A 9,792-nucleotide genomic window follows, 5' to 3' on the forward strand; every position below is an offset into this window, starting at 1 on the left:
AGCTGCGGGGCAGAGGGAGTGATGCAGAGGGGCATCTGTGTGTCCCGTGGGGTGAGAAGGGAGTTTGGGGTGAGGAGGGGCTGAGTGGGCCTTGGCCTGAGGGGACTGTGGGGTGGAGGTCGGTGAGGGCGCGGCTCACTGCTCTGTGCCCCTGCCCAGGCTGGGACAGCCGGCAGGCATGGTGGGTTACGACCCCGAAGGCAGGTGCGTGTCCACGGCGGAGGCGGCTGCAGCAGGATCAGCGTCTGGCTTGGTCACTCGGGTCCTTGTCAGCCCCTTGGACGTCCTCAAGATCCGCTTTCAGGTACCTCACCCGCGGCGTGCCCGGGGGCCGGGATGAAAGAGCCTGTCAGGCAGCAGAGCTGATCGTGTCCTGGTGAACAGGTCACCTGTGCAGCTAGAGAGCACTGAATCCCTCATCAGGCCTCACCTACGTTGTGTACAGGTTATGCAAGGAAGTAGGGCTATCCTGTGTCCACCACTTCTATTTATACAACTTAACTTGTGTGGGAATGGAATCTTGTGTTTCTCAGAGTTCGTTCTCCTTCTGTTTTTGTGAATGACTTACAGTCTCTGACTGAATTTCACCATCATCCCTCTTGCTTATCTTTGTGTTCATGAACATTTTTATTATTTTAGAGCCCTTCATAAATAACATCCCAGTCAGATCTGAATGTGGTTCTGTGGGAAGACAGAATGTCATTCCTTAGCATTGGTTGGCTGACAGGGTTGTGAATTCCTGAACTGGACACTTGAACCAGTGTTGAAGGGTGAAATTGAAAATATTTTCTCCCCTTTCCTCCAGCTCCAGATCGAGCAGCTCTCCTCCAGAAACCCCACGGCCAAGTACCACGGCATCCTGCAAGCTGTGCAGCGCATTTTCCGGGAGGAGGGCTTGACAGCCTTCTGGAAGGGCCATGTCCCCGCTCAGTTCCTTTCTGTCGGCTTCGGGGCTGTTCAGGTGAGGGCACCAGGCATCACCTGGGCACAATGTGTGTACACAGGACACTGCTCTGCTCCTTCAGACTGTCTGTGTTCAGGAGTGGAAAGGTTGTATACCTAAACAAAGCTGCTGAATAATTCCTAAGTTAATATTCCTGAGCTGGCTGAACAGACTGGAGCATAGTGAGACCAAACTGAGCTCTGTCTGTATCTGGTGTCATAGATAAGCTCTCCCTACTCCTGACATTTGGCTTAGTTGCTCATGCCCCAAGCCTGGGCAGTTTTTTGCTTCTAGTCATGCTGTCACCCTAAGGGCTTCTTAGGAAAAAATCAGTGAAGCTGATGAGTGTGTTTTACACAGCACTGTTATGCTTAATTTGTAAACATTAGTGACAGCTTTAGGAGCAGTGGCTGGAAGGCTAAAGGAAAGCGTATCTGTGACATGGCAAACACTATTCTGGAGCCACAGAACATTAAAATGAGTTTTTCACGACTCTAAATGCAAGAATTAGCAGAAGTGTTGGACACCAGAGTATCCCAAGCATTCCCTGGGCTGCTTAGTGATATTTACACGTTGCAAGTTGGGGAGGACTTTTGAAGGACTAGAAGGTGGTAACAAGCGAGGAGGGGTGGAGCTGTTGGTGAAATGAGAGAGGAGTGGGAAACCTGTGTGAGTCATTAGGATCGGCTTCCTGACCCGCGCGCTTTTGTTCCTGCAAGTTCATGACCTTCGAGAGGCTGACGGAGCTGATGCACAACGTCACCTCCTTCCAAGCCCGCGACTCCTTGGTGCACCTGGTGTGCGGGGGCCTGGCTGCCTGCACCGCCTCGGTCGCAGTCCAGCCTGTGGACACGCTGCGCACCCGCTTTGCCGCCCAGGGTGAGCCAAAGGTGAGGCTTAGCGTTCCATGTTGCCATCCATAGCAGTGGCAATATTCCACAGGTCTGAAGGTGCAGGAGGTTTGAAAGCACATACAGCATTGTGGGTTAAAATGAAGGAGTAGGTGCTGTTATGGCCACTGTTTGCTCTGTTGCCAAGTTATCCTTTGTGCTGTGGACACAGCTTTCCTAATTGTGTTTTGGTGCTTCTGATGCAGAAAGGAGAAACTGCCCTTAACAGGATAACTCAGTTTTGTGCTTTGGCTGTTGGCATTTATAGAACCCGCTCCCCAGACTGTTGAACATTGCATTTTTGAAACTTTGCACATGCAGAGAGTCATGTGTAGATAATGATGGGGATGGTACTTGAAACTAGTCACCTTTCACCTGTGCTTCATGTTCTTATTTACACGAGAATTGGTCTCTGCACTAACTATGTCTGTAATAATGGGATAGATTTGTATCAGAGCCATTTCTGTATTTAGCCTGTAATAGAATTACTGTATGTATTATATGAACTGTGTTGCAGGAGTTAAGAACTGTTAAAAGAAAAATAATCATGACTGTGATGCAGGTGGTCTCAGGACTCCAGCCCCATGTCTTGTTTCTTTTAAGTCACAAGGGCCTAGCAGAGAGTGCTGTGAGGGTGTGGAAAATCACCTTGCTCATCACTTTGTGCTGAAGACAGTCATTTGTGTTTTGGGCAGTGGGGAATTCCTAAACCCATTACTAGGAAATTACCTGACCTTTGGTTGGCTGTTTTTAAGTTCACTGGAAAGTCACTCAGCCTCTTCCTTGTTGTACAGATTTACCTCAACCTTCGCCATGCAGTGGTGACCATGTACCAGACAGAAGGGCCTTGGACTTTCTACAGAGGTTTGACCCCCACACTCATTGCTATCTTCCCATACGCTGGTCTCCAGTTCTTCTTCTACAACATCCTGCAGCAGTTTTCCAAATGGGTGATTCCAGCTGAAGCAAAGAATGGAGGTAGGAACTTGGGACAGTGATTGTTGCAGTCAGGAGAGAAAGAAGATGAATGCTAGTTTGGGTGACTGATGTAAGCTCTGTTAGTCCTTCCACATTTTTTGATGCAACATCTGAAAAGTGACTCTTATTTCCCACCTCTTATTTTTACCCCTGCATGGAAATGCCAAATTAAGTACAGCAGAGTTTTCAAACAGCTCCCATTGTGCAGTAACTGTGATGGAAGTGGGTAGATGGGAAAGTGAAGTGTCACGGGCCAGGGTGCTCTTTCTTTAACAGTGTCACATTACTGATACTGTGGGAAGACAGTGCTGCCATAATCTTTCTGTTTCATTAGTGCTGTGGGGACAGGACTCTTGGATTTCTGTAGTAAATCTGCCTGCAGATTCCAGCACAGCTGTTAGGGAAGAGGATTCATCTACTCTAATTTAAAGCTGCCAGGCTCTTAATTTGGTATTTTTATGTTGATTTCTAGCTCCATTGTAAGAGAACCTCATCCTGATGCAACCTGCCACCTTGGCAGTGCTAGATACCTGTACTTCCTTGAGCAAGAGGGATGCAGCAGCAGCATGACTTTGTTTCTCAATGGAATTTCTTCAGCAGAGAAACTAGACTTTTTCAATGTCTGCATATTTAATTTTAGGTGGCAGAGGCTGATGGTGGTTTTGTGCTGGGACCTCACGTTTGTCAGGAAAAAGTCTAATACAGAACTCATTTCCCACAAGCCTCTGAAATCATCAGGCAGTGTCAGCTTGAGACATTCCAATCCAGAATACATCAGCCTGAGCAGTCAGGGGTGCAAGATTTCCAGTGACCAGGCTTTTACTGGGGGGACATGAAAACTTTCATTGACTGGCAGCGAGTTGTCTGTGACTGGGGATTGGGGTTTTTTGAGCAGAGCAAAATCCTAAGTCAGTGTAATGGACCAAGAGGAGCTGGTCCTCTGATTCCAATAGACATTGCAAGCCTGAAAAAATACAGCTTGAGATTCTTTGGCTGAAACTATTGCAGAAGAGGTGATGCAACTTCAAAGGACTTTTTTTGACCTTACTTCTTGTGAAAAGTGATTTTTAACTTACCTCTTATGATCTTTAATCAGAATTCCCTGATAATGCTCTTCTTTTCCTCCCTATTATCCTTTGCCCTTTCTGCTTCTCAGCCAGCGTTAGAAACCTTGTCTGTGGCAGCTGTGCTGGAGTGGTCAGCAAAAGCCTCACGTACCCTTTGGATGTGGTCAAAAAGCGACTGCAAGTGGGTGGCTTTGAGCACGCTCGGGCAGCCTTTGGGCAGGTGAGAAATGCTGGAAGCGGTGGATTTTCCTGAGTATGGCTAGTCCAGTGCACTGGAATGCAGTGACCATCCACCAGTGGTACCTGTTGAGTTCATGTTTGGGTTGGGAGCTCCCAGTGAGCACTGGTGTCATTTAATAATGTGAATTTATACATGAACCTACAGGGTTTATTTTATGATAGCTCCCAGGAGAGACCTGTCCCACATACCTGTGCTCTGGCTTGTCATCCCTCCCCATCCACTGTGTCTTGGAGCTAGGGATGAGTCAGGCAGGCAAAGGGCTTTTGATTTACTTTACTTTTCTAGTTGCAGCTTGGTTTTTCTGATTCAGAACCAAATTACTAGCAGAGGATGACACTGGCTCTGTGCTGGGGTCACATGGCTGTCAGGCTCCTCTTCTGCAGTTACTATTTTGACACAAGAAATAGGCACCAAGTGTTCAACATGTGTTTTATGTATGAGAATAGCCTGAAATTCAAAACAAATTAAATACTCTGGTGTTCTTTAGCACCATTGTTACCACCTTGAAATACACTTGAAGACAAACATAGATCTTTCAAGGAATTCTTTTTTTTTTCCATGAAATGTGGAAATTTTCTATTTTCCTTAAAATTCCTGAGATCTGAAAAGGAAATCAGTCTGTACCCTAAGAAACTCTGGAATAGGATTTTGATGTCTCAGCCCATTGCATTGGATGCTTTTCCTCTTGCAGTAAGATACAGAATTTGTTCTTATTATTGATGCATCTCAAGATGTTAAAACTACACAGTGTAACATGACAACATGCAGACAGCTAATTTGGAGACTTCTAAGTGTAGCTGTGTTTGCTTTCTGTCAGAAAACTCAACATTTTTTCCTTCTTAGACAGTGAAGGGGATAGAAAACAGCAACTATGCAACCTGAAATAATGACTTCACAAACCTCTTTAAAGTCAGGCTGGTGTTGCATGCAGAGGTTTTACAGCCATTTTACAGTGAATGATGTGCATAAACCATTGCTGATGCTGTACATTTCCTTTATCTTGCTCTCTCTAAACTCTCTCTGAAAGTTTCAGTTAGTTATTATATTATCCAGAAAGGCATCTCCAGGCTGCATGTCAAGATAATGTTTCTGGGTATAGTTTGGGGATCTTTGTGGTTTTTTCCAGTTGTCCTGAAGTTTTCTTGTTTAACCTTGTTGCATTTCTCTCCCAGGTACGGACATATGGGGGTTTCCTGGACTGTGTGAGGCAGATCATGCGAGAGGAGGGCCCAGGTGGGTTCTTCAAGGGCCTCTCTCCCAGCTTGCTGAAGGCTGCCTTCTCCTCTGGCCTCATCTTCTTTTGGTATGAGCTGTTCTGCAGCCTCCTGTGCACCATGAAGAGCCCCAAGAGCACGAAGAGGAAGGAAGGCTGAAAGGGACGTGTGTGGCTGCCTGCTGTTCTCCTCAGGAGGGGAGGCTGATGGCCTTGCTCTGTCACGAGCATGTTGGAAATGTCAGGGCTCCCAGAGCTCCCCCAGCCTGTGGGGAATCACCTCCTGGGACCAAGCAGAAGGAGAAGGCAACTGCAGTTCTGCTGGAGACACTGAACTACTTGGCTGGGAGACATTCAACAGAGCACTTTCCTTCTGTCTCATCTCATATCAGTGCACATTTAGTGGTGAGAGGGGGAACAAACAGACCATTCCATAGCAATTCCTGTGCTCTGGAAAGGCACCCAATAAAGTGGGTGAATCCCTGAGCTTGCCCTGGATCCCAGAGAGGGGATTCTTGCCCAGCCTAGTGCTGCTTAACCAACCAGACACCAATCCTAGCACTGCATCTGCACAGCTTTATTCCTTTGCTCAGTGCCTGCTGTTTGCACCAGACTCTTGTCTCAGTGTTGCGCAGGTCGCTCTGTCCTGCTGGTGTAAAGTCAGGTAAAGCCACATAAATGCACAGACCTTCAGTTTTCCTTTCCTTTACTGTCAGCTGCTTCTTCTTGGTCACCACTTGCTAGCTGAGCATTCTCTGTCATCTTAAACACAGCATCTTCTCTGATCATGCTGGATCAGATTTGTTTCTCCTTTAACTCCAGTGAACTTGATTGTATGCTGAATTCCCTTTTCTCTTCCTGGGTGTCTGGCCATACATCTCTTAGGGATTTCAATGCCTCACTCACACTTTTTACAAGCAAACTTGCATATTAAGAGCCCCATTCTGAGGGGATTCAACACACAAACTAATTTTTTACTTCAGGGTGCTTTGCTTCAAAGCAGTGAGTAAACAAATGCTGTATAGCGTTAAGAAATAATTATTCTAAGCTGGAATAATGAAGGGAAAGTCCTGTGGAAACTAGTAATTTTTTTATCATTATTTATTTAACAGCACCTCTGAATGTGTTTCTGTATTTCTGTAGTAGTCTCAAAATATTTCAGAACCTCAGTCCTGCATTGGTGCTAGCAGATGAAAATGTTGTGACAAGATTTGCTGAAGTGAAAGGAATGAACATGGGAATTGGTTGGCTGAGCGTGGTGTCTGCTGAAGTGAAAGGAATGAACATCAAATGGGAATTGGTTGGCTGAGCGTGGTGTTTCACATGGATGACTGAATTAGAGATGGAAAAGTGTTTTTGTGGAGTTTCAAAGGTTTTATGAGTGGTTAAAAAAACCAACAAAACAACCTACCAACAACTCTGATTTATGTAACAGTGGAAAAGAGGAAAATTACTTTCTTCCTCCTCTTCTATTCTGTGTTTTTTCAAGCCTAGCAGGGTGTGGCTGGACTGTGTGGAAGGCAGAGTTCCCAGCCCTGCCATACAAAAGCACGTTAGTCATCTGCAAGGGGTGGATAAGGCAGAGCACTGCAGTTATTTGGAGGATGGTTTGATGGTTTTTAACACAAAGCTTTTCCCAGCTCTTTTGCAGTATTCAGGGTGTTAATCCCAAATGGTCTGGCCAGATTCCAGCGTGACCAATTCCATTCCATTGACGAAACTTCTCCTGGCAATTTTGAGCATATCAGCATTGCTCACTTATTCTGAGCTATTGTGAGAGGCTGTTTTTAAAAAACAGCTGTTTCACTGGTGGCTGAGGTATCTGGAGAAATTCCTTGCAAGCCCAGGCTGAATAACTTTATGTCTGCTATGGGTTTGAGATCTTGGAGTACAAAGTGGCCTGCACATGACAGAGCTGTGTAAAATTAAGTTCATTGAGCAGTGTCAGTGTCAGGCAGGAGGCTGATATGTGAGTCTTAAAGAGGGAGAGAGAGCTGCATATACTCTAAAAATGGCCATTTTGTTTAAGCAGAAAATGCAGGAAATGTGGAGTTTCTCCAAGTGCCTCAATCCTATTGTCATTTTCCTGTGTTATTAGGCTCTTCTGAGATTTCCTCAGAATATTCTTAACAATGTTTAGCCTTTGTTTATTGTTCACCTGTTCTTGGAAAGACATGGTAAGGAGTAATGAACTCAGCCTCATTATATCCTTCTGAGGGAGAGAAATGTCTCTTTTCAAAACAGACACAAACAGGTTGGCTTTGTTACTGTCTTTTGTTGCTGGTGAGAGGAATGCCATCATGGTTAGCAGGGACAGGCCAGAGCAGAAAATATTTGGTGCTGACCTAGGCTTCCTTAGGAAATGGGGACTCATCCATCCTGTCTCAACATTGCAAGACTTGTTTTCCATTTTCTGTCAAATAGCTGCTGTCAAACTGCACAAAATAGGGGGAAACTGGTTGGGAACTCAGCAGCCAGAAAGAGCAGGAAGATCTCACTCTGTTAAGATGATGTTCCTCGAGGGTGCTGTGGAGTTTGAGGTGATGCTGGTATGGGCAGCTTGGCTGCTCCACAGAGAGGGCAGCACTGGAGAATATGGAGCAGCTTTTCCTCTCTGGGGTCGTTTTTTCCTCCACTCTGCATTAACTGAGCTTGCCTCCGCCCAGCAGATGGCAAAGCTGGAGTTTAAGTTGTGCCTGTCTGGCCCAGGCTGTGGAAGAGACACTCCCTGGTCGGAGGCCTTTAGGCTGTGAGTCACAAATGTTACAGGCCCATAAAGGCATCTGGGCTTCCAGTGAGAGGGAGAGAGATGTGACAACCTCAGCAATATTAGGAGCTGCATCCAACAATCACTTCTTCACCTCTGATCAGCAGCATCTGTCCTCATAGATTTCTCAAGTGCACTTTGCTGGGGAAAGCACTGTAAGAGGAGTGTTGATTTCTCTGTGGGATTGAGGCTGAATGAAGCACTAGGAGGACAGGTCTTATTTCTCAAGCTGCTCTGACAAAACACATGCTGTTAGGAGCTAAATCTCTTAGAATTAGAGGAGCAGGAGATGGGAGAGATCTGTAGTCACCTTGTTCTCTGAGGTACTGGGACAGATACGCTCTTGGAAGCTGCTGCTCCCGTTCAGTGTGAAGTGACTCAAGATGGCAAATGCCTCACTGTGAGACTTGGCTGATTTTGGCCCTTGGGATTTCTTTCCAAGCTAATCCTATCACCAGGGATTTGCCTGCAGTTCACCTCACAAGCTGTTCAGCAGTTGCATTTGTTTTCTTCTAGTGCCTTTTACCATGAGAACATCCAAAAGCTCCTTAGCAGGCAGAGCATCGATGAGCAGTTGTGCCCCAGTCATTTGCAGCTCCACCACGGCACTGAGCCAGCCTCGGACACACAGGTTCTGTGAGGAACACGCTGATTCCTGCAGTGCTGGCTGCCTCACCAAGTTCCTAGGACAGTCCCACTCTCAGGATACTCATCCAGAGCTGCACAGCATCGTTTTTGACAAGAAATCAATGTTTTACAGTCGGAACTGGAATAGATGGTATTTAATTTGGATTTAAATTTCTCTTGTGATGTAGAAACTGTAACAGTGGCATTTTGCTGTGTTGCCAGAGTGGATCTTTTGCAGCTACTGTTTCCTGAAAGCATTCGGCACAACATGTACAGTGTGTGCCTACCTTTAACACAAGGTACATTAAATATTTTGTTACGCAGTGGCTGGCTGCAGTTGATTTATTCCTTTCCTCTTCGTGCCTCTGCTGGACCCTGCAGGAACATCGTGGCCCTCCTGCTGCCTAAAAGGGAGAATAGTCAGGGACCAGAACAGGAGCCATTTGGATTTCCCATGGCTGGCTTGTGGGTGCTCTTCAGCTGTAGGCAGAACTGTACCCTCCCTGCTGGGTATCACTATTGAGAGCTGCACCAAAAGGGATCAGCCAAGGGTGATTTTTGCAGCCCAGTCCCACTGCTGTGTCCTAGAGGGGCATTTAGAGCTGTGGTAGCCAGTCCTGACCGTCACACCCCCGATGGAATAGTTCAGGCTTTCTTTGTATCCAGCCAGGCCATGCAGTGCTACAGAAAATATTCCCAAACTGTTCATTCTGTACTCCCTCAGCCATTCCCTGGTTTAGTAGCCTGTCTGCTCTGCGGTGAAGACTTTGCCCCCTGTGGGGGTCTTACCTTATGGAATGGTTGAGATTTGAGAGAAAAAAAACTGAAGTGTGTTATACCATACTCAGCTGTTGTTGCAGTGCGTTGGTTTACTGCCTCTCTTCTTTCCTGACTTTTTTCTACTCATTTTTTAATACCATTGGGCTGCAGCCTGCCCTGGCCCGGAGGGAAGGGCGGAATTCACGCCGTTGTCACCCGTAGAGCGCCGGGACAGCCCCGCGGGGGACCGGGGCGGAGGGGTGAGTGCTGCCCGCGATCCCCCGGCGGGGGAGTCGGAAAAGCCGCG

General features: G+C 46.7%; 1 protein-coding gene across 2 annotated transcripts; it reads left to right on the forward strand.

The window, feature by feature from the left end:
• SLC25A19 (solute carrier family 25 member 19) lies at nucleotides 1-9,049 on the forward strand. Of its 2 annotated transcripts, none has more exons than XM_031059983.1 (7): nucleotides 1-51; nucleotides 160-304; nucleotides 806-961; nucleotides 1,663-1,833; nucleotides 2,628-2,811; nucleotides 3,968-4,098; nucleotides 8,616-9,049. In XM_031059983.1, exons 2-7 carry the CDS (start codon nucleotides 179-181, stop codon nucleotides 8,628-8,630), a joined length of 783 nt encoding a protein of 260 aa, XP_030915843.1. In that variant the 5' UTR covers nucleotides 1-51; nucleotides 160-178; the 3' UTR covers nucleotides 8,631-9,049. The 2 variants fall into 2 exon arrangements, with proteins under 2 accessions (XP_030915843.1, XP_005424631.1); XM_005424574.2 differs by lacking the exon at nucleotides 8,616-9,049 and adding an exon at nucleotides 5,292-6,582.
• Nucleotides 9,050-9,792: the final 743 nt, after the last annotated feature.

Source organism: Geospiza fortis, unplaced genomic scaffold (genome assembly GCF_000277835.1).
Source record: "Geospiza fortis unplaced genomic scaffold, GeoFor_1.0 scaffold244, whole genome shotgun sequence".
NCBI classification, from domain to species: Eukaryota; Metazoa; Chordata; class Aves; order Passeriformes; family Thraupidae; genus Geospiza; species Geospiza fortis.